Genomic DNA, 24,232 nt, shown 5'->3' with positions numbered 1-24,232 from the left:
ACGCTAGATGTCCTCCTCTTTCCCGCGAGCGCCGTGTTTGGGGCTGCTTCACCGCATGTGCCTGCCTGGTTCTCGGGATCCAGGCACGTGTCGGCAGCCCCGTGTCCCAGAGTCCAGTGCTTCTAGTTCGGCAGCAGGACGGCCCCTCCCAGACCCCCTGAATTCAAATGCCTTGTCCTTCCCTGATAGACACCTGGTTCCAGGACTCTGTTGCAGACTTCGACCTTGTTTTCCACTCCCGCTAACGCCCATTTCTTATAAATCCCACAGCTTGTGGGGAAGGTGGTGAAAGATACAGTAAGGAGCTCCTCTTGGAGCACCTGCGGGCCCTCCTCCCCCATTTATAGTGACCGGGATTCCAACGCTCACCATCACCCTGAGGTGTGCCCCGTTCCATCCCCACTCCACAGGCGGGAAAACTGAGGCACACAGAGAAGAAGTGCTTGTCCAAGGTCACAGAGGTCTTAAACCAAGATCTGGGTGTGAACCCAGGCATTTGGCACGGGAGTCTGAACCCCAAAGTCTACTGTCTCTACTGGTAGTCATGTCCTTTGGGAGAGGACAGAGCCTTTTCTCTTTAACGTGACCCCCTCACGTCACCGCACCGGCTCCTGCCCCAAGCAGGGACTCGGTTCCTTGGCTGGAGATGGGTGTGGGCATGGGTGTAGGGACGTCCCTACCAACAGCAGAGCTGAGGGGCTGGAGGAAGGCTGGTGTCCCAGCCACCATGCGGGCTCTGGCCGCAGCCCGGGGCAAAGACCCAACAATGTCCCCGGAGCAAAAAGGGGATGCTCTCTCTTCTTAGATTAGTTCTATCTCTTCTAGATTATTTTGTTTAGCAAACTTATCACTGTAAATGACTTCTTGGTTCCTCTGAGATGTATATAAACCTTTTCAAAGGCTAAATCTGGCTCTTGCCAGCTTTACAATCCAGGAATGTTTCCTTAGGGTCTGGGAGGCATCTCACTGGAAGGTAAGCATGGAGGAGGACCGTCCATCACTGTGGCAATTAGGGACACTGACGGCCACCCTAGTTAGCATGTACTTAGGATGGCCTGGTGGACAAAGGTGCTGTGGAGTCTTGCTTGGGGACAAGCGTGCCCTGGGGTGAGGCCATCTGGCCACATGGTGGGGAGCTTTCTCTCTCTGCAATGTCTTTAGTGGCCTGTCTGTGACCTGCGTGGCCATCTGGTCCAGGAACTAAATTCTTCCGTTTTTCCCCACCTCTGTGGGGGGGATTCCCTGGACTGGCAGAAGTCTAATCTTTACTCATTTCTCCTCAAGGGCCACAGCTGTGATTTTGCCCGGAGAGCCCAGGTTACCGTGGGAGGAGGGGAGCCTCTTCCGATGAGGGGCACGTTCTCGTAGCGTGGGTTCCCGCCGAAGAGCATGGCCTGGTTCCTGCAGGAGTGGAGGGGAGCGCTCAGCAGGGGAGGGCATGGGGATGGGGGCGGGGTGCTCACGTTTAGACAGGAAGGACCCGTGGGTGCGCACGTGCGAGGAGGGGGATGCCAACGGACCACGGAGGGTGCGTGGGCAGGAGAGCTCGGGGAGGCCCAGGGGAGAAGCAGCGGCCGGGGTGCCAGGGGCCAGCAGCAGCACGGCCTGGAGAGATGCAGCTCCTGGGCCCTGTGATCCGCCCTGAGGGTCTGCGGGGAAAGGCCTGGTATCTACTGAGGGCTATTCCTCAGGCAGAAGTGCTGGGGTGGGCCCTGGGGCAGCAGTGGGGGGCCGCTGCTGGCCTCTGATGCCTTCCTCCCCATATGGCTCTCTGAAACCCCACGTGCGGTCCTCGGATCTAACTCCCTGAGGGCGGGGCCCCAGCCGCGATGTGCGGGGGCAGGAAGGGGGTCCCGGGGAGCCCGTGACGTACATGTACTCTGAGACCGGGGCGTTGGAGATGGTCTGAGCCGGGGGCTGCAGGCTGGTCTGGCTGCCCAGGCCGCTGCTGTAGCTGCAAAAGCTGCGGAGCTGCCCCCGGGGCGGGTTGTGAGCTGCCATGCGTCGGGCCTGGGGGTTGAACGGGTCGTCACTGTCGATATCATCATAGTCTCTGTCCCTAGAACAACACACAGGACACAGCCGGCTGTGAGGGCGGAGGCTCAGAGGCAGTGGGATCCTGGCCGGCTTCCCAATCTCTGCTGCCAGAACTCTGTGGCTACATGTGTTTGCATCAGTTTCCTGTACAGAGATCACCAGTTCCCAGCTTCATGCCCACCTCCTCCAGGTAGCCCCCCGTGTTGACCCCGTCACACGACCTTCCCTTCTCTGCTTCCTTTTGTCCGATCTATCCACATGCACTGAAATACCATCTCATCTCTACCTCCTCAATGCGAACGAAGGTGCCCTGCTCACAGGGTTACAATCTATCCCTCTTGGTATTCTGGGGGCACCCAGAGCCCTCATCATCTCATACCACAATGTCCTGCAGAGGAAGACAGGACAAGCAAAGGATGCCAGGCTGTGGTATGACACTGTCACCATCCTCTGTCAGCGTCGCTCCTGCCCTGGCCCCTTGGAGCCTCCTTCTGGGAGTCTATCTGGACTCTCAGGGAAGCTTCTGCAGTGATCCAGCCAGCCTGCTGGGGCTGAATGCTAGGCCCCCTCCTGCCATCGTCCCAGATTCCCAGCTCCGGGCTCGGTCTCAGAGCAGATCTTCCTGCCTGTTCCCCCAGGAAGCCCCGGGCAGCCCACCTGGTGGTGAAGTGTTTCCAGGCCCTCGGTCCCGCACAGATCATGGTGGAGAAGGCCAGGGCAGCCAGGAGGGAGAACAGGGCCAGGTATAGCAAGCCTTCGATGCCATCGTAGCAGATGCCATTAAGGGCGTCCAGGTAGTCCTATAGGAGGAGGGAGAGGGACAGGTAGCCAGAAAGCAGGTCAGGCCACAGCCTGGGGTCTGAGCGGGTCTCTGAGAGCCCGTCTCCCCAAGCCTGTGCTTCAATTGTCTATCTTTCCCCCTCCTGAGCACTCTGTACAGCCCACGCAGGGCCCACATTCTGGGGCCCAAAGAAGGGACTTCTTGGGTTCACTCCATAAGCAGATGCTAACCATCTACTGTGTGCCAAGCATGCTAGAGTCAGCTCTGAGTGAGACAGACACAGCTGCGGGGCTGGGGAGCCAGGAGCCAGGGGACACTTAATCTCAGACCAGCATGGTGAGAAGGAAGGGCTTGTGCCTTAAGCACAAGAGGGGACAAGAGGGGCACATTCAGGAGAGAAGAAAGGCCAGCGGGAGACAGGGCAGAATGGGACCGGGTCACGCTAAGCCTTGCAGGCACGTGAGGACTTCGCATTTGATCAGAAGGTGATGGGGTGTGATGGAAGGGAGGTGACCCAACCGGCTTTTACAAACACCGCTGTGGTTGCTGTGAATGAAAGGTCATGGGAGGTTCAGGGGGCAAGAGAAGGGGGGGCAGCCAGGAGGCCACGGCTGTCACCCGGGGAAGCGGGGGTGGTCCTTGGATCATGGCGGAAGTGGGTTAGGGAGAGCAGGGTCAGATTCAGGATACGTCTGAGAGTCTGGATGCTACAACTTGCTAAGGGATCCGATGTGGGTGTCTGGGAGGGAGAGAGGGTACATGTTCTCGGCTCTAGTCAGGGTGCCAGGGTCCAACCCCAAGCCCTTGACTTGAGGGCTCTGGAACCTTCCCTGAGCTACTTTATAGATCTATGGATATCTACCTATCGATCCATGCATCCATCCATCCACCCCCACACAGTTTCCTGACCTATAAAACTGTCCATGAAATAACACGTGTTTTAGGACATTATCTGGGACAACTAATGATACGGTGGATACAACCGGCACAGAACAAGGGTGAGCACTTGTCCTCACACGGCAGCCAGGAGCATCCTATGAGCCTTCATGCTAAATCCATACGGGATGGGAGAAGTGTCCACACGCACTGGCTTACTGCCGAAGGGAGGAGGGGGACGCACATACGCCCAGAGCGTTCCTTGCATTCGAGGCTGTCTGGCATTCCAAGTTCTTGGAGAGGTGACCCCGGCAAGGAGAGGGCGGGGAGGGGATGTCCACTCTCAGCCAGGGAGATGGACGGGTTGACCAGGTGGCTGGGAGTCTGGAGCCTGGAGAAGGGCCTCCCTTATGTAGGTCAGGATCCCCCAACGTTCTAGAGTTAACCTGATCCAACCCTCCTAACCCATCCCTTGGTACCTTTCAAGGACTCTCCCTGTCTTGGCTACTTGGGAGAATCAAGAAGCCAGTCACCCCTCCTGCCTTCCTATTGTTCGGCTTCTGTGCCATGCAGGGGCCTGCGGGGAGCCCCGACAATCACTCCCCCGGCCCCTACTGGCTGGTCTCTGGGAACAGAACATGTGGCCTGCCGGGGTACCCTGTCCCACCTGCCACCCGGGTCCGCCCCCGCACCTTGTGCAGCCCTCGGCAGTCCAGCATGGCTGTCAGCTGGTGGAGGCCGGACTCGGAGGAGTTCAGCAGGAGCTGGATTCCCAGCAGGTCCTTCTGAAGCAGACAGACATGCAGAGAGGCAGACAATGAGCAGCAGGGGCGGGCTTGTGGCGAAAACCGCGGGCAGCCGGGTGGGCAAAGGGGCCAGGGAGGGGCCTCCTCAGCCCGGCTCCTGAGGACGGGGAGGTGCAGGCAGCGGGAGGGTTGTCGAGGTCCAGCGGGGGTGTCCCTGCTCCCAGCACAGACGCCGCGGGTGGCAGCCGCCTTACCTCGGCCGTGGGGAAGACAGGCACGGCGAACTGCAGCAGGCCGGCCACCTGGCTCTGCATGGTGGTGAGCGAGCGCTGGAAGACGGTCAGCGCCTGGCCAGGAGAGACCGAGAGATAGCAGCCCTGCCCTGAGGCTCCGCTTCCCTCCCGGGCAGCCCTGCTCCCGCTGCCTGCCCCATCCTGCACCCCTCGGGCTTCCTGCCACTCCCAGTGTGGTCCCTGGACCAGCAGCCCTGGCCTCACAAGGAAGGGAAAAGCCCCCAGCCATCTACAGGTGCTGGGCTTCGGGTCCAGAGGGGGCGGTGGGCAGAGTGGGATACCTGCTGGAAGGGGCTGCTTCCGCTCTGACTGCAGTAGAGGTAGTAACGGGTCACCTCTGCAAGGCGAAGACGGGGGATCAGGCGGGAGCTCACGAGGGACCAGGCCCTCACTCCCCTCAGTGGCCCAGCCAGGCCCCGAACGCCCCAAGGAGGGCCTTTCTAACAATCGCCCCAGAGGTCCAGCTGGAGCAAAAGTGTCGGGGGGCTGGGGGTGGGGAGGGGTTCGGGGACGACAGGGTGGAGAGGTCCGGCCGGCCGGGGGCCTGGTCTGAGTTTTCAGACCGGCTCAGATAGCAGAGGCCCCGAGGTTCGTTACCTGTGCGGACCTGGCCCTCCGTGATGTTCAGGAGGAAGGTGTCGGGATCAGAGCAGAAGTCACCGGTGCCCTGAGCCGGGGGAGACGGGGAAGGATGGAAGAAGGTTCTGACACCAGAGCCCTGCTGGAGCCGGTGCCCTCAGGCCCAGCTGCTCAGACCCCTCTGCTCCATCCTCCCTGGGCTCGAGTCCTGGTCCCTTCCTAGCTCTGTCAGTTTGGGAAAGTCACTTACTCTTCCTGGGTCCCAGCTGCCTGAACTCGGACAGAAAACACTACCCACCCCATAAATTCACTGATGTAAAAAACACGGAGGCCAGGTTCCCGGAAGCATTAGCTCGTACTCTATCTCTGAATGCTGCTTCTGGGACAGACCCCAGGGCCCTTGCACCTCCTCCAGGCGTGCGGGGGTGTGACTGCACCGTGGCCTTCGTTCATTTTGGTTTTATTTTTGGCTTTGCTGTTATCAAGCCTCACATGCTTTGGGGTGCCGATCTATGAAGCATCCCCGGGACTCTCTTCCTAAAGAATTATGTCAGGGATGCCTGGGTGGCTCCGTGGGTTAATAAGCATCTGCCTCTGGCTCAGATCATGATCTCAGGGTCCTGGGATCGAGCCCCGCATCGGGCTCTCTGCTCAGTGGGGAGCCTGCTTCTCCCTGTGCCTGCTGTTCCTCCTGCTGTGTTCTCTCTCCCTCTGTCTGACAAATAAATAAATAAAATCTTAAAAAAAAAAAAAAAACTCAACACCGAAAAACCAATAACAACAACATTGAAAGAATTACGTTGGCCCTGAATCCATCTCTGAGCTGTGGGTACGGGTCCTGCTCAGGATAAGATGGAGGACTGGGAGGAGTGGGGGGCTGGGAGTTAGGGGACACAGACTCCAGGCTCTCCCACCGGTGAGCTGGAAGGCTTAGACCCCATAGTGTGGCCTGGAGAAGTGACCGTTAAGGGGCTATGGGCTGTGTGGGAGCAGGAACCCTCCCCCCGGGATTGGTGGGAGCAAGGACCCATCCCCTGAGCCAGGCCCCTCTCAGGTCCAGCCTGGGGGTACAGTGGGGCCCCCGGGGAAAGGAGGGCTTCCATCTTTCCGAACAGCCAGGAGAAGCTCTGGCGCTCCAACCCGTTTCTAGGGGTTCCCTGAGTCGGGGACCCCTCCCCAGGGCCCTGCACTGCTGGAGCTCTGTCCTCCTTTGGGAGCAGTGACATCAGGCTCCACGCTGGAGCGTCACGCATTCATTCTGAGTCGGTCGGCATTTATTTAGCACCTACTGGATACCATGTGCCTTTCCAGGGATGAGATCCAGGGGCGAGCTGTATCGTGGTACTTATTATGGTCTAGAACATGTGTATGGGGGGCTGGAAATAAGATCCCCCTCCAGACTGAGAGCTCCCCAGAGTCACTTCTGTATACGCATGCACACACACACACACACACACACACACACGCACACACACGACCACATGCTCGGGACCCTGGGAGAATTGCTCTATATGCAAATCACGACCATACATCCATCAGACTGATTCATTACCATAAATCAGAGCCACAGGACCCGCAGGCCTACTCCTGTCACTGGAGGGGCGAAGAGGGAGGAGCCAGCCCTGAGCGGGGCTGATGGGAGGCCTTGGGGAATAATAAAGACGGAGGCCGCCATCTTGGCCTGGGTCCCAAAGTGTTTGGGATCTGTCTGAGAGGCTCCCCTGGGGACGTGACCTCCTACCCCCATCAGGCCAGGTCGGCCCTTCAGACCCTGCAGTGAGGACTCAACCTTTTCTCCCTGTCCACGTAGCCCAAGGCCCCTATGTGCCTGCCTTACTCACACAGCAGGGCTGGGGATGGGGGAAGGGGCAGGGGGCACGGAGCACAGGCAGAGATGCCCAGGATCCAACCCAGCGGAGGCAGCTCCGGAAAACAGGGGACGATCTGGAGGTGTCCCCCCGCGCCCCTCACGTAACAACATAGACGCGTGGCCAACAATGAGGTTACAGCTCACTGGCCATTTCCTGCATGCCTCCCGGGGGTTCACCGACCCACCCGACCCCTCTGGGGCGAGTGCTATGCTTCTCGCCATTTCACACTCGAGAAAACTGAGGTCTGGAGGGCTCCAGAACTTTCCTAGGACCCCCCCACTGGGAAGGGGCAAAGAGGGGAGACACAGACCAGGCAGGAGGTCCCAGAGGCCACCCTCCTACTCCCTCACCCTGACTCAGTCCGGTGGGCCCGGCCTCCCCCTTGGTGGCTGGCTTTGCAGGGAACTGCCTAGCTGTCCCAATGTGTCTGGATGGCCCCCTACCCCCATCCCCAGCCTCCACGGCCCCCTTCTTTCTTCTCTGGCGCTTTCTCTCCTCTCTGCCCTCAGCCCCTCACCCTCTCAGGGTGGGCGGGCGGGGAGGCGGCAGGCTAGGCTGGCCAAAGCCCAGAGCGCAGCTCCCCAGACTCCCACTGGGAGCTGATTCCCAGGGGTGGAGCGCCTTCCTCGAGGAGGTCCTCTTTCCGGGACTGGAAGGGATGGTTTGGGAGGGGCTCAGCGTCTGTCCTCAAAGGGGCCCCACAGCGCTCAAAGAGAGCAGGCCTCCCAGGGCAGGGACAGCAGGACCACACAAAAGCTTCCACAACAGCCTGACCCGGCCTGCCTCCCGCCTGCCTCCTGTCCTCACCCCACTTCCCATTAGAATGCAGCGCGGCCGGCAGCCCTCTCAAAGGCGCATTCAGCTCCCTCACAGCCCTCTCTCACACAGGCCTGACTCAACAATTAGGGATACGGAGCCTTCCTCGCCAGCGTACTGGCAGCCCAGGGCGCCCAGCTGGGAGATTCAATGGCCTCTGGTCCCCCTGAACACTGCAGCCAGGGGTGAGGGAGAAGCCCCCTCCGGGAGGAAGCTGGGTTCCCGAGGGCCGCTCAAGGCGGCAAGCTGGAGGCCTCCCCTGCTTCCAGAAGGCAGAGGCTGCGCGAGGGGCAGGAGAGCCCCCCCCCCGGAGAGCTGGCCTCGTGCAGGCTTCCCTGTGCGTCCCCAAAGGAGAGGCGGCCGGCCAGGCAGCTGAGCGTGTGGCTTGGACCAGCCGCCATTCCCTTGGACTGGGTACCCGCTCAGCTGCTGGTGACCCCAGGATCCTCTGCGGCACAACCTGGGCCCTCCTGTCCTGCCCTTCCCTGCATCTTGCGGGGGGGCCCCAGCCCTTGGGCTGTAGGCTCATGCCTGGCTAGTCCTCCCTTGCACCCAAAGCGGACACCACGCAGTGGGCAGAGGGAAGAAAAGAGGAGACCCCCAGCCTGTCTCCCTCCAGGACAAACTCTGCCCGAAGCTGCTGGGAGCCAGGCGGCACCAGGGTGGGCCCCGTGGAGGCAGACTGCCCCAGCCTAGAGTGACCGGCCAGCCCCAAGTCCCAGGGCAAGGTGTGACTTCAGGGAGAGGGCTTCAGGGAGCGTCCTCGTTCGTTCTTTTACGCCCAGGTAACTAAGGCGGCACAGATGCAGGCCATGGGCTGACTTTGTGGCCCCTGAATCAGGCAGGGGTTCCCCGAAATCCCCTGGTAAATCCTGCCTGCTCCCCCCGACTCACACACTCACACACATGCAGCTTGGGCCTCCCTGGTATCCATTCACACGCGAACATCGTGTCCTGGTGTCTGCGTCCTTGGACACCCAGCGCGGCCGAGAGCCACAGAGCCAGAGTCCGCTGAATCCAAGACCCGTGCGTGGCTCCACCTGAGCGCCAGGTCTCTCAGCGACCAAACATACCTACATAGGGAGCATCCCCCGCCCTGCGTGTGCGTGTTTTAAAAACATTCTGGGGTCTCACAGTCAGAAACATGAATACCATTGTGTTTCAGGCCGTGTGTGCGAGTCCGAGGCAAAGGGAAGGAAGACAAGCTAAACGTCACGTTCCACGTTCCCAGTGTCCGGGGAAGGCGGCCCAGGAGGGTGCTTCGGGAGCCCGAGGCTTCGCCAGCCTGGGGTTGAGACCCCGCCCGTCCCCATCAGACCGGGTGAGTTCTTCATGCGCACAGAGTCACCTGGTCATCCAAGCCTGGCGTCACAAGCCGGGGCTGAGAATGGGCCAATGGGGTGGGATCAGGAATCAGGCTTCTCATCTTGGCCTTGTCCCTAAATACCTCATGATCTTGGGTAAGCCTCTTCCTTTCTCTGGGCCTCTGTCCCCGTAGGAAGGGCAAGCGGACTGGTGAGGCTGATCCAAGCCCTCTCGGTTCTGAGAGTCTAGGTTAGGAACAGAGACCGGAAGCTGTCCCTGCCCTGGGGACTCTGGACAGGACACCTCAACATGCCTCCAGACAAACGGTCCTGGTCGGACCACCCCCTACCCCCACCCCCACCCTCGACTCACCACAGCGGCTGCGCTGTCGGCAGCGAGAGATGTCCAGCTGAGGAACAGGCCCAGCGCCGCACAGCACAGTGTCCTGGGAGAGAGGCACAGCCAGTGGGATCTAGGCGCAGGCTGGCAGGTGGAACCCCGTGAGGGCCGTCACCCCACCACCTTCTAGTGACCTTCCTCTGAGCCACCAGCCTGTCCCCCCACGGCCCCCGAGACTCTAGCGGTCCCTAATTATCTGCTGCTGACTGCGGGCTGAGAGGTACGGAGCCCAGTGCCTGGAGCATCGGTCCCTCGGCCGAAAAGCCACAGCTGTGAGAGCACAGGCTATGAGGAAGGCTTGATCAGAGACCCCGGAGGCTCTCACGCTTGGGTCCCATTCCTTCAGCGGCTCAGCAGCCAGGCCCAGCGACGTGTAGGACACATGGAGGCAAAGCCCGGTCCTTGCCAGGTGTCCAGATGCTGCATCAGCGGCTGCCGTCTCCCTCCGCTGCCGGCCGAGGAGGGCTCGGAGGGCGGCTTCCGGCCACAGCCCCCACCACACGCTCAGAGCTTGGCCAGGCCCCCAGCTCTCTCTCACGGTGACACTGTCACCCCCCGGCTGTCCGGCCCACATGCAGGGATACTCACGAGACCAGAAGACACCTGGAGCGCCTGGCCAGTCCCAGGCAGGCGACGAGGCAGATGACCAGGTCCAGGATGAAGAGCAGGAGGTAGGAAAGCCATCTGGGTGAATGGGGAGAGACGGTCAGGGGTGGGGGGTGCATCACCACACCAGTGCCCAGCAGTGCCCAGCGGGGGATGCCTGAACAGCAGGCCCCAGGCCAGCTTGGCCCTTCACTGTGATGTGCTGCCCCAAGCCAGCAACCGAGCAGGAGACGAGGCTGCACACCTTGCCCCAGACGGGAAGGACCAGTACACGTGGCAGACGGGTTCTTCGGGGACTCCCAGTGCTGCACCCCCAACTGTGCCTGAACGAAGGGGTCACGCTCCCCACCCAGGCCGAGCATCTAAACCAGCACTGCCGGCCAGAACTTCCTGCAGTGACGGGCACGTTCTGATCTCTGCGCTGCCCAGTGCACCTGGCCCTGCCCACGCATGGCTCGGGGGAATGGAGACGTGGCCCGGGCAACGGAAGAGACGTGTGTCTCGTCTGAGCTGCTTCTAATTCATTTACAAGCCAGTGCCACGTGTGCTAGTGGCCACACACTGGGCGGAATGGGCCTACGAGGTCTCTGCAGCCTCCCACGGGTACCGCTCCGGACCCTCCTGCTGCTTTCAGAACACTCACCGGCATCAGATCAGGCCTGACATTTATGTCCATGGATCTAAGAAAGCCCCAAAGATGTCCATGTCCATGGTGAAGGCTCAGCCTGGCCTCCCTCAGGCCTCCTGTCTCGCCCTCCCAGCTGCCTGGGACCCACTGCTTAGGACACACAGGCTCGTCTCAGCAACATCTGTGCCAGGTACGGGGTGCCCAGACGCGGGGTCGGGCTCATTCCCAGACCACCAGGGAGCTCAGGTAGGGCGAGGGAGCCCCAGGGAAATCCCTCACTCCTTGACTCCTTGGGCCTGACTGCCCCCCACCCCCCACCCCCAAGCTGCGCTGACGGGGAAAGGCCGTCACACACCAGTGAGCAGACCCTGACAAGCTGCCTCTCCCTCCCTTGGGCCTCAGTTTCCAAATCTTTACTGCTGGAGCCTTCTCAGGGCTGGGTGGAAAGCTGAATGTTCACTAAGTTCAAAGGTTAATAAGGCATGCCACCAGGGGATCTCAAAGTCCCCGCTTTCCTGCTTCTCCAAAGCACCGGCTGAGGAATCCACAGGGCTTAAAGTCCAAAGGCATTGATGTGGTCCCAAGCAAAGCCCCGAGAGTTCCTTTCTCTTCTACACGGGATCCCCAGAGAGGGCCTTACCAGTGAGCACCAGGCTCACCTAGCAGCCACCACCTAGAAGCCTGTGGTTGCACAGGAGGCAGCGGGGACAGACAGAAGGGACGGCTCCAAGCCCCTGGAGACGGAAGCCTTTGGATCATTATGATTTCTCTTAGTGCAAGAGCCAGTTAAATTCAGGGACCCCTCCTCTCCAGGAATGCTTCACTAACAGGATCAGGAGGGTGAGAAGGAGTTTGGGAGGGTGGGTGGGAACAGCGCCAGCTATACAAAAGGACGAGGGTCCCAGAGGGAGGGAGCACGCGGAGGCCCCCTGGCAGCCAAGCCAGGTTCTTCCCGTCTTTGTGAGTGGAAGCTGAGTGCCAAGAAAGGGCGCTAACCGAGACCCCCCTTCCACCAAGGAGCCAGTTTTCCTAGAATGGGAGTCAGGGCAGGAAGGGACCTCAGAAACTACGACCCCATTCCGCAGATTGGAAAACAGACAGAGGCCCGTGGGAGGAGAGCCCAGCCCAGGAATTCTGGACTTTCCCCCTCCTCTGTGAGTCTTCCTGCAGGAGACACGGCCAACCACTAGGGACCTCTCAAAATTCCGGTTTCATGTTTCAAACCTAAAGGTTTCTTCCTGCCTTTCTCCCTGCTGGGCACACCAGCAGGAAATCAGGTTAGGATCGCCTCTCACTCACTCTCCACGATCATGTTTCCGTGTTTTCTCCACATCCACACCCCGTGCTGTAAGGAGTTCCTGAAAACAGCTCTGCGAGGCGGATGTGTTTTCCCAGAGGAGCCCAGAGATGACCTGGGATGTGTTTCTAAGGAACAGGAGCTGCACGGGCCCTGATTCCCCCGGGCTCTCACGGATCCGGCCTCCGCAGGCGCCTTGGTCACACCCCTTTTGAGCCTCTCAGAGAGGCTTGGCTTTTTTGAGTGCCTCCAGTACTTAGCTGGGTCTTGTATAAAAGTGCCAAAAAAAAAAAAAAAATACGAGCTTAGCTGGATGGCTCTGCTCTAGAGTCATCTGGAAAGCAAAGATGGGGAGTCTGTTCGGACGAGCCCCTCAGGCTGGTGAGCTCGAGGAATGAGGCCCCTCTCTGTCCTGGGACAACAGGGGAGAGAAGGAGCCGGCCAACAGCGGAGGGAGGAAGGCACAGAACACCATTGGTTGTCAGGGGCCACTGGTGCTAATGTCCTCAGACTGGGCCTTTTCTGCCCCAGCCTGACCAAGGGAGCTGGGACGGGGGTCAGAGGGCACCCCTTGGTCACCCACACTGAAAACAGCTGATGCGCTCTGTCACCACCCTGCCACCCACTTTTAATGGAATCACCTTAAAAATAAGTCCCTTTTGATATGTAAACTGACTTATTCCAACTCTTACAGTGTCTCATGCCCATGGGGGGCCCTTAAGGATACACGGTCCCACTCCAGGGCCGCTCACGGAGAAAAGCAGGGCCAACGTGGGCACCCACTTTCCACCTGTCCCTGAGCCCCGAGACTAAGCTTTCACACGTTCAGAGGAAGAATGGCCCTCAGGTCACAGGACTCATCAGATGCCACTTTTTTAAGTCACGAGTCACAGTCCATCCTCGGAATCAGGAGTTTCTGTGGCTGGGGAGAAAGGCCATTTTGAACGTGAGCAAAAAAAAAAAGAAAAAAGGGAAAAAGTCTGGTGGGAAACCGGGTCCGTGATAGCTGAGGCGTGCAGGGGCTGGATGGGGTGTGGGACCGAGGAGTGGGGAGCGCCCGCCTGAGCTGGGGACTGACTTCACGTGCTTCCCTTGCCAAGGTCCGGCTTGATCCTACCCAGGGGGAAAGGGAGAGCGCTCTGGACAAGTTGGGGTCCCACTAGAAGCATTTCCTCTGTGTCCTTCTTAGTCAGCCCGGGGTGGGGTTTCCTCATAAAGGAGAAATGAATCCAGAAAACCAGAGTAAATTGTGCAACAGGGCGGGTGAAGGCTCTGACCTTTGCTAAATGGCCTGAAGGGGAACCAATGCATTTGGGGAAGGGGCAGGTCCGAAGAGCTGATACTTCAGGACTCCTCTACCCCTTCCTCGCCAGGGCCCCCCTCCCTCCGTGCAAGGCGTTGGGCCCTGGCGGCAGAGAGATGTGCACTTGGGGGGTATAAGTCTCCCTTTGGCCAGGAGTCCCCGAAAGCGCAGACGGCCGCCTCCTTCCTTGGCTCTCCCCAGAGCGACCTTCAGTAGATGTCACCCACAGAAGGAGGCAGCCGGTCGCTGGTCAGCGGGCCTGTGTCCAGCGCCCTCACCTGGGATGGGGTCTGGGGACTGGGAGGGCAGGAGAAACGTACACGGACTCCCAAAGCTTACGGACGTATGAGTTTGTACTTCTGAGTACGGTGAAGGTGGCGCGGTGCCCCTCTGCCTCCCACCCCTCGGGCTTCTCTGTGTACAAGAAGCTGGGTTTGCTAAGAAGTCGCCATCAAGGGAGGCTCCGTGCAGACCCCCTGCACCCGTGGCCGAGCCTGCAGATGTAGGGAAGCCTGCCCCACAAACCCCGTAAACCACTGGCATCTTACCCGGTACGAGCCACGAAGGATGCTGCTTCCAGGGGTCCCTGGAGGCCATCTTCAGCCTCTCACATGGGATCTTGGCACACCGCCCCCCGTCTGCCCCTTTCTGGGTCTCTGGGACCGGCCTGCCCAAGGAGGCGGTTCTGGACGCCCACCGCTCAGCACACACACTCCTCTGGTCCCAGGATTGGCTCACTAAGGCCCTGCCTGGGGCCCCAAGACTCAGGCTGGGACGAAGGAAGCCGCCCTTGGGCTCTCACCTGTAGTACTCCACGTAGCCAGTCTGGTCGGCCAGCTCAGTCAGCTCTGTGGTGACCTCCCTCCACACGGGCAGCCCCGAGAGCTGGACCAGGATGTTGGCCGCCATCTGCTGCACAAACTTCAGCGTCTGGATATAATCGCCCCGGGCGGCAAAGATCTCACTAAGCCGGGCCAGGTGCTGCTCGAGGTCCACCTTCATCTTCTGGGTGGTTCCGGACACCTGCGGAGGGGCCAGGGTTGTGAATCTGGCCTCCAGGGGGAGGAGGCGTGCAAGCCACAGGAGGACAGAGAGGCCCTCCCGTACCCCAGCCCTCACATGCCTGCACCAGGGTTGGGGGGCAGGCCTGATCCGGTCTAAACCAGGACCGGGGCTCCCAGATGGGGAAACAGACAGGAGAATCTGTTTTACTTCCTTGAAGAGGATTCCCTTAAAACTCGAAACACCTTGGGTTGGAAATTCTTTTTCAGACCAAGGGATAGAACGCTGAATGGAAAAGTTCCTCTGTTGCTACCTGACCTTCTGTTTCCTCAGTGGGATTTCTAAACACCTCCCAAGAGAAAAGCTCTGTTGTGGGCCCAGCAACAGCTCCCGGCCTCCGGAGCCTGCGTGAAGCCAGAACAATGACACTTTGAAATGACGCAGACGGACGGATCCTGCCTTGGAAGAGCCTGGACATGTGGCAGGAGGAGGTCAGCCCCTGCTCTGGGGACTCGGACCCCGCCTCCGCCCCCACCCCACCCTGTCCTGCCAGGGGGATGGGCAGGCTCCCTCCTTTGGCTGGGCTGCAAGGGCCGGGAGCTGGGAGCTCTAGAAGGAAGGAAGCGACTTTCTTTCCAAAGGTACAAAGGGAAGGACAAAGGTGGTGACTGGCTTTGGCTTTCCAACCAGGAGCCCAAGGACAGCCTGGTCCTGGAGAGGTGCTTCCAAACAATCCAGATGCAGGGTCCCTGCCGGACCCAGGGACACAGCCTGGGAACCCCCAGCTCGCCCTTCCAATCCAAGCCTGCTCTGAGCCTCTGTGTCGGCCGCAAGCAGAAGAAAGGCTCTGTTGCCGAAACTGTCACACTGAACCAACAGGTACCACCGGCTGGAACGCTACGTGTGCACTAATCCTCCCCTGGGGCTGGAAGGAAGGTAAAATGTCACCGAGGGGTGTCATCCCACAGGCAGCCCTGAGAGGCCTCGGGAGATGACACTCCTGGTGACCAACTCCGCGGCTGGTGCGTTAGGGAGACTCGAGGCAACTCTGTGGCCTTTCACATCTGTGCTCCTCTGCGGGTGCCCGGTTCCAGACAAGAGAATGGCCCTCTTTGTTCCGTTTGGCTTTGTTTTTTCAATGTCAGCAGCCTGTTCCATTTCCAGGCTTGCTCTTCGTTCTTACACGCTGGGTAAGGCCTAAGAGATACTCCGGGTTGGGCTGTTTCTAGCTTCATGCGGAAGAAAAAAGTCCTAACAACAATCACCCCAATCAACCCTCCTTTCCGTTCAATGAGATCAACATACAAGTGCTTTAGAACCATTGATCCGAAAGGCACCGTCACTAAGTGCTGAGATCGGGGTCTTTTTATGTTCCTGTATTATATATGAGGAACTTTGGAGCAAAGGGCTGCTAACGATGTTTTTCTGCAAGACGACTTCTCCTTCCCTAGCTCATGATTTTAACTTCTTCATTTCTTCAATCTCTCCTTGAAAAAAACCAAAGCCAGTAACCATCTGCCTGGCCCTCTTTTTCGCTCCTGATGTCCTCTCAAAGGAAACAAAGGAACAAACAAACAAAAATTAAAACCACAACGCCGACCTATGGATGGCCCCCTGTTCCCCACTCCACCGCTGGTCCTCAGAGGGTTCGCCGGAGCCCCCAAGAGACAGGGTGGCCCCAGAGATGCGGCAGAGACTCCCCCGGGGAAGAGCTCTGTGAGCAAGAGGGACAGCTCAGCGACTCAGGCTAGTGGGGGAGTGGGGCAAGCAAGCAGGTGCGGGAGCCCTCGTCCCCCCAGGATGGAGGAGTCGTCCTCCAGGTGCGGTCCCTGGACCGGCAGGAGGGTGACCAGGAGCAAATTCCCAGCCCTGTCCCAGACTTCCAGAACCAGAAACTTCGGGGAGGGCCCAGCGACCTGTGTTAATCAAGCATTCCGGGGAATTGGGATACATGCTCAAGTCTGAAAACCTCCAGGTGGGGAGGAAGCTTCTCTATTTTCTGAGGTTTTCTAGAAGGGCAGCCATACTAGGGGACAGAGGCGTGGATCCTCTGCCAGTGTGGGGAGGGACCCCATCTCAGATCCTGAAGGGAACGGTGAAGACCAGAACAGCCGGGTTCAGGTTCTTGGTCCAGAACACACTAGCTTCCAGTCCTGCAACATGAATGCTACCTCACCATGCCCTATTCCTCACCCAAGCCTGCCCTCAGGCTTGCTGCTGGCTCTCCTGTGAGAGCCCAGAGGAGCCACACTGGCCACTGGAACGTGTGGCTCAGAGCTGAGTCAGCCAAGCTCCTGGGGGCCTTTAAGGTAAGACCCTGAGCAGTAAGAGGTATGCCTGGTCCCCTGTGTGAGTCACTCGCCAGAGCTCAGGCCCCGCCCACTGAAGGAGGGGAAGTGGATGGAGGTCACTGGGCCAGAGAAAGGACCCACCTGGCACTCCCCAGTGACCCTTTCTGACCGCCCCAAATCAAAGCATGCAGCTGATGCAGAAGCCTGCCAGGCATCCCCGAGCCTTGAACAGCGGCAGGGCCCTCAGGGTGCAAGGGTGCAGGTGTGGGGCTTCTGGTCCAGGAGGTGGAGCTCTGAAGGGTCCCCCTCACTCTGACCTGTCCTTCCAGTCCTGCCCTCCCCCTGCCCGACTAACCCAAACCTCCTGTCTTCTTCAGGGTGATTAGAGGAACACACAATGACAGTCATTATAATAAGGACACGCACTGTCATAGTGACCCCCACTTGGGGGGACTTTGTAGATTACCAGGCACTCTCACTCACATTATCTCCTCGAACACCATTTCTCTGGTGTTTGGCCTTCACCCCTCAGATCTGGGGAGCCCTCCAAAGGCTGCTGCCTCCCTTGCAGCCCTCGGGACCCAGAGTGTCAGGTGCCCTCCCTGAGGCCCAAACCAACTTCACAGGTCCCACCCAGCAGGGGCCCAGAGCTCCATCTCTCCACTGGGAGAAAATACCTCGCTCACCCAGGGGAGGCAGGCCATGGCCCTCACCGGGATGGAGGCAGCTCCCAGCTGGCTCGACCGTCACAAAACCCTGGGGATCCTGCGACTTTCAGACATGGTGCAGAGACCATGAAGGGCTTGATAGCCAGGGACACACAGACCTCTTCCCTTTGGTAACATGGAGTTTGGAGACGTGGGTCTTGCCTTAGAATGTCCAGACCTGGCCCGGAGCCCTCAATCAGCCCTCGGGGTGGACAGGCCATCCTGGGGATTCATTCTAGCTATTTCCCTGTCCATTCTCATCTCACAGGATAGGACACAAACAACTCAAACTTTCCCGTGAGGATGGCTCTGGGGTTCTCTCTCCTTAGTCCTTAGGAGAGACAAGGGCCGTTCCTTACAGTGGGCATGAGTCAAGCAATGCAGGTCATGGCTCTGGGGCCTCCCCAGGCAGGGGACTCCCCTTTCAGGGCAGGGTTTCTCCTCTTAGTGGGTCTGGTGCTGGTGGGTGGAGGGAGAGCAGGAGGTAGAGCCCAGAGGCCAGAGCCCCTTCCCTTTCAGGGCAGAGGTAGGGCAGAGGGGACCCTGAAGGTGAGGTCCCCCCATGCCTCCAGGGCTGGTCGGGCCATACTCAGCCTCGAGGCTGCCCTCAGCTCCCTATCCCAGCTGTCCCTGCCTTGCCCCACAGAGCTGCCTCCGCCCAGTGTCTGGACGACTCAGTCTCCCAGCAATGGGTACCAGCAGGCACGTGCTGCAGGACAGGAGGGCCCCGGTCTGGCCTGTGACCGATCGCTCCCCAGGAGGGCTCTCCCTGAGGCCAGAGCCCCATCGGCAGCCTTCCTGGGTCCGGAGGAGCAGCTGGACTGTCTCTTTAAGGTGTGCCCCCCACCCCCACTCCAGGGCTGCTGATGGATTAAGGCCTTAGAAGAGCTTAGGGAGAAGGAGGGGGCAATAGGGGGAATCCTCTTCCAGAATCCTCTTCTAGCAAGTACCAGGGCAATGTCCAAATGCTCTGGCTGGGGCTGGATTTTGTGCTTGCGGCTGCCCGATGACATAAACTGGCCATGTGCTGAGGTCACTGCCCCCTCCCGGCTGCGGCAGGGGACCTGGTCCAGAGGGGATGGAGAACAGAGTGGATGTCCAAGGACCGGCTTCCCTGAAAACCACCTTTTGTCTTTTCCTCTGGAGCCCAGCTCCTGCGGGCATGGGGTCTACCTGGAAACCAGCCCAAAACGCCTGCCCCTTATGATGAAGGGGACAAGCACCTGGGGTCTAAGAGGCCAAGGTCGGTGTTTGAGAAAACCCCAACCCCCACCTTGGTCTCTCACTCAGGCCAGTTGCCCAGCAGAGTGGCTCCTGCCCTAAAAGGTCAACACCCCCTCTCGCCAGCCGGCACAGTCCTCCACCCTGAGCCCCCAGCCGGAAGCCAGAGCCCCCACGACACCTTGATGCACCACCCCTTGGGCTGTTTCCCTTGGATTTGAAAAGACTCACACCTTGACCTTGTCTGGACCTCATGATACTCCACATGTAGCAGCTGAAGCAAACAGAGCACAGCGTGAGGGTGATTTCCCACATTTGGTCTGCCCTTGGACAAATGGGGGAAGGCTCGGCCTTCCCGAAGTCCACAGGGCTGGATTCCTTGGCTGCCTCCGGGACCCCCCAGGACCCAGTTGGCCTTTCTCCTTTGGTCCTCACCCCTGTCCTCACCACCCCTCCCTGCCTGAAGAGCAGAAATCGCCTGTTTACTCCCAGCAGGACCAATGGTAGCCCCAAGGGGAGTCCCACCCCCCACACCCCACCCCCGGGGGGCCAAGCTGGCTGGGATGTGACTGGGGCCCTTGTTCTGAGCACACTGACCTCACGGGCTGCACCCGGCCCGGCCCGGCGCCGCCCGTGCGCCTTACCAGTTCATCTATCCCGGAGAAGGTGTGGTTCGCGTTGTCCAAGGAGTAGATCAGCTGGTACACCCCGTCATTGGTCTCGCTGTTTCCATAGAAACCAACGCCCACCGCGGCACTACAGGCAAGACCCCAAGGTTAGAAGTGACAGCAGAAGAGAAAGTTGTTGTTTTTTAAATACGTATTTTTTAGAGCAGATGTTATTTCATCCTATTATTTTGTTTTATTTTAATTTCAGTAGGCTCCATGCCCAGTGTGGAGCCCCAGGCAGGCCTTGAACTTACAGCCCCGAGATCAAGACCTGAGCTGAGATGAAGAATTGGATGCTTAACTCGCAGAGAGACCCAGGGGCCCCTAGAGCAGTCTCAGATTCACAGCACAGCTGAGTAGGGGTCTAGGGATCTCCCACACAGCCCCTGCCGCCCTAAGAGCCACCTCCGTTCCCACCACTCCTCACCACCTTTGTACATGCATACGCCGACACCGACATGTCACTATCCCCCCGAGTCCATGGTTCCCACTAAGGACCACCCTTGCTCTGGTTCGTTCCGTGGGTCTGGGCCAGTGTATGGCACCCATTAACCATTCAAGTATCCTACAGAGTAGCTTCCCTGCCCTAAAAACCCGTGCTCCACCTACCCACCCCTCCCTCCCCGCAACCCCCGATCCTTCTACAGTTTCCATAGTTCTGCCTTTTCTAGAATGTCCTATGGCTGCAGTCCTAGCATGGAGCCTCTTCAGACTGGCGTCTTCCATTGAATGATACGCATTCAAGGTCCCTCCATGTCTTTCCATGACTAAGGAGCTCCTTTCTCTTCAGCGCTGAAAGTTACTGCGCTCTGTGGATGGACCACAGTGTATGTACCCATTTGTCTGTTGAGGGCATCTTGGTTGCTTCCAAGTTTCGGTGATTATGGATAAAGCTGCTATAAACATCCATGGAAAGTGGGGTTTTGCCTAAGGAGCTCTTTCCTAGGGGTGTGGGAGGTGACCCAGGGGGAGGGGTGAAGGTTCACGGCCATCTTGTCCCTGGCCTGGCTGACTACCTCTATGGCACATTTCCTGTGGGCCGGGAATACTACTACTGTCTTTAAACCCAGCAGCTCCAAAGGTGGCAAAGATCGCTGGTCAGGCCTTTGGGATTCTGTTGCGGTAGGCCTGGGACGTGCACCTTCAACAGCTCCCCTGGGGACTGTCATGGGGGAGGCTCAGGGACCACCGAGGTCTCTCCTAAAACCTCCAGAAGCTGGGGGCCTCCCCTATTCTCTACCCTTCCCCTCTGCTTCCTCACAGCACCCACAAGATGGCTGGCCAGCTGATAGAAAGTTCCTTCCTCCATGGAGCTGAAGCCCATCTCCTGTCTCTTGACTGTCCTTGGGAGCAGCCCGAAATAAGGCTCCAATTCTGTAGGATGCCCCTTAGACATCAGAATGTGGCTCCCCATTCCCCTTCCCTCCCGCTCTCCAAGTGAGATGCGTGTCCTCCATCCAGACCCCGGTCTCCGTCATCACGGTCCACCAGGTTCAAACGCTCCTCCAACTGGTCACTGTCACTCCGGGCGAGGCCTCCACGGCCAGGTGTCTATCCAGCTCGGAGGACTGGGAGGCTAAGCCCCAGCACACCCCTCTGCCCCGCTGACCCCGTGGTCTACAACACCCCTGGGTTTCCTCGCCGGGACTGCCGCCAAGCCTAGCCTCTCCTCCTTCCTGTAGCACGGCACTAATTTTTGTTTTAAGCAAAAGCAGAACTTTTAAAATCTATCCCTGTGAAACTGCATCGAGTTGGTATCCGTCCAACATTCCAGCCTGGACAAATCATCTCGAATCTCGCCTACATCATCCGCTGTATTTCATCCGACGTGCGCCACCGGGGACGGGGGAGGGGGTGGGGGGGCGCACATCTGGAGGTTCACTAAGCCGCCTGCTGACTCTTCATCCAGAACACTAACTTCGGGGACGGGGGGTGGGGAGACGAATGCACACGTGCACACACTTACACGTCTTCTTTTTCTGTTCACGAGGAGGAGTCTAGGATGCAACCTAGAGATTTTAGAGAAATCTCCTCCCAGGATGGGCTCGGCCCCAAGCACAGCATTTCTCAGGAAGGGCTCCATGGACCACGGGACAGAGTCACCCCAAGTGCCTGTTGTCAAGTGTAGATAAGGGGCACTGCCCCCCGCGCCCATGGCAGCCGTGTGCTCCGAGCCTGTGCACAGAGGCTCTTCTGTTGTGTGTAACGCAGACGTGTGCACATGCGCTGGCAACAGTCTGGTGTCCTGCAAGTCTTCTGTGCATTCAACCAGAACGCAAGTGCAACTCGTTCTGACTCCACTGAACCGCACCCGTGTCCGGTCAGTGTCTCTCCCCAGCACCCACCGGACCACACATCCAGCCGAGATGCTCGAACGTGAGATGCGCTGGAGTTCTAGGAGCTTCTAGTTGGTGACTTTATTATTTTGAAAAAAATTTTATTATGCTTGAAAAATGCCTCTTGTTGACTCCTTGTGTTTATAACTATCTCTATAACCTCCTCTAGTTCTGTGTCCTGATCTAGTGTTTTCTGAGGATTCAGCGTCAACACAAAGCCTTTCCATCCCTTGCCCTGTTTTTGAGCCTGGAGGTAGTCTCATTTTCTACCTTCCCCTAGTCTGGGTTTATTGGAGCTGGCCCAGGAGGGCACCTGGTCTTTCGAGACCGGAAGTCGCCCTGGCTGTTTAATGAGGACCTCGCAGCTCCCTCTGGGCGTCATCGGTCCTGCCTGGGCCACACAGACCATTCTGTTTGCGGGAAAAGACAGAATACCTTTCCCAGGGATAAAATTCTGTCTCCCCCACAGAGGGGCACGAGGAGCTCTCCTCCGATACCATTGACTGTCTGGGAACCTGCTCTTGGGACTTTCTTCTATGGAATGAACCTCCCCTCTTCTCCAGGATCCTGACTGTCAGGGCCCAACAAGTCCTCCCGATCCCCACGCCCCCCCAATCTCCCCTGGTCTCCCTCTACTTCCGCCTTTTCTACTCCCTTTCCCTGACTCGCCCCCCAGCTCATTCTGAACTGAGCACAACTCCAGCGAAGATGACTGGTGACTACTCCACTTACGGCTGATCCCCAAGACCCCGCGTAGTAGCCCCACCCCAGCCCCCTCCCCTGCTCTCTCTGCTCTAGCCACACTAGCTTCTTTCAGTTCCTTAAAACGTCCTCTGCTCCCTCCTGCCACAGGGCCTTTGCACACACTCCTCTTTCTTCTGCCTGAAGTATCTCCTCCTACCCTGCCCCCACCTTTGCCTGATCATCCTATGGATCTTGGAGCCTGTGACCCAGGAATGCCCGACTCAAGTACACCATTGCCTTTATGCTGGTTCTTTTCCTCCAAACGTACTCCTTAGTTTGAAATTACTCAAATCAAATGTGTGATTCTCCGCCTCTCCCAATACACCACGAACCACAGAAGGCAGAATTAGTGCCTGGGCTTCCCGCGGACTCGCGCTTGCCTGGTGCAAACAGCCTGCAGAATTTTGGAGAATGAATCATGCCACATGTGTTCCTTCTGTTCTGAGTTTTCCTCAAATGGCCGGTAATTATTACTTACTGGAACTGGCCCTCCAAAGTCATTCTTACTGTTCCAAAGTATTCTTCTGTCATTTGCAGTGTTTTTGAAAAAAAAAATCTGAGTTCACACGGAGAGGGCTCGCCGTGTCGAAGGCACTCCTGGCTGCTTCGCTGTCTCCCGTCTCTCCCTGCCCACCCCCCGCGGGAGGCTTTTATTCCATTTACTTCTGGAAGCTCCTCTCTGCTGGAGTCAGACTTGTCTTTGAACTCCTGACTAGAACTCCTTCCTTTCTGTTTATGATTTAGGACCCGGCGGCCTGTCCACCCCCCGCCCTCCAGCCAGCCCTAGCGCTCAGCGCTTTGGCACAACCACGATGCTGCTTCCGGCTCCTTCCTATCTTGGCTTAGGTGACCCTTATGCAGCAGGCAGGACCAGGACGGGAGCACGCGCTAATGGAGAAGAAACCACAGGAGCAAAGTGAGGCTAACAGCCCAGGCGTCTTCACTCCCAGCACCGCTGCGCCCCGCCTGCCCCCCCACCCCCACCGTCCTGCTGCCCAGACAGAGGGCCAAGTCCCGCTGTGGGATTTTGGATGCAACGGACACTTAGCAAGGAGGTCTCTACCCCTCGAGAGGGACCACCCCCAGGAGCATCTCACGGCAGGACCTGAGGCTTTTGGAAAAACCTCTGTGGACAGGAGAACAAGAACAACACAACTTCCTGAAATCAGAGCCAGCAAGCGTGCGGATCCTGTCTGGGCAACATGGGCTCTCACGTGGGGTTCGGAACCCTCATTCGCTGTCCAGAGCAAAGAAGGCCCACAGGATGGCACTAAGAACTACTGATCTCTTGAGACGAATGGACTTGATGGAGACTGTAGTCGAATTTTCTCTGGCCTCACAGAGCAGCCGGGAAGGCCCCAGGAAGCAAACGGCCGACATCCCCCTCTGTCCAGGAAGGCTGTCCTGGTCTCCGAGGCTTGCCCCCCGCCAGGCTGACCAGCAGTGCACCAGGGCAGAGGCACACTGGGAGACCCCTGTCACCACCCCACCCACCTGACTCCTGCTACTGTTCCTTAAAACGTCCTCTGCTCCCTCCTGCCACAGGGCCTTTGCACACACTCCTCTTTCTTCTGCCTGATGTATCTCCTCCTACCCTGCCCCCACCTTTGCCTGATCTCCGAGGGGAAAGGGACAGCTTTCACCCTGGGAAAGCCTCTGCCATCACAGTACCCAGTGCTTGGGCAGGAGAATGTGGCCAGACAGCAGAGGAGCCCCTATGGTTGGA

General features: G+C 58.7%; 1 protein-coding gene across 1 annotated transcript in view; it reads right to left on the bottom strand.

The window, feature by feature from the left end:
• Window positions 1-24,232, bottom strand: part of TTYH2 (tweety family member 2) — a 36,797-nt gene that overhangs the window by 4,563 nt on the left and 8,002 nt on the right. Inside the window, exons 3-13 of the mRNA XM_082705044.1 lie at window positions 19,403-19,514; window positions 14,340-14,560; window positions 10,292-10,387; window positions 9,677-9,749; window positions 5,331-5,400; window positions 5,015-5,070; window positions 4,695-4,787; window positions 4,387-4,479; window positions 2,695-2,837; window positions 1,874-2,059; window positions 1,323-1,401 (exon numbers count right to left, since the gene is read on the bottom strand). Coding sequence (XP_082561170.1) covers window positions 1,323-1,401; window positions 1,874-2,059; window positions 2,695-2,837; window positions 4,387-4,479; window positions 4,695-4,787; window positions 5,015-5,070; window positions 5,331-5,400; window positions 9,677-9,749; window positions 10,292-10,387; window positions 14,340-14,560; window positions 19,403-19,514 — 1,222 coding nt within the window. The remainder of the gene's footprint in view (window positions 1-1,322; window positions 1,402-1,873; window positions 2,060-2,694; window positions 2,838-4,386; window positions 4,480-4,694; window positions 4,788-5,014; window positions 5,071-5,330; window positions 5,401-9,676; window positions 9,750-10,291; window positions 10,388-14,339; window positions 14,561-19,402; window positions 19,515-24,232) is intronic.

Source organism: Mustela nivalis (assembly GCF_964662115.1).
Source record: "Mustela nivalis genome assembly, chromosome: 17".
Taxonomy (NCBI): Eukaryota; Metazoa; Chordata; class Mammalia; order Carnivora; family Mustelidae; genus Mustela; species Mustela nivalis.
This window is presented reverse-complemented; position numbering and strand designations above follow the sequence as displayed.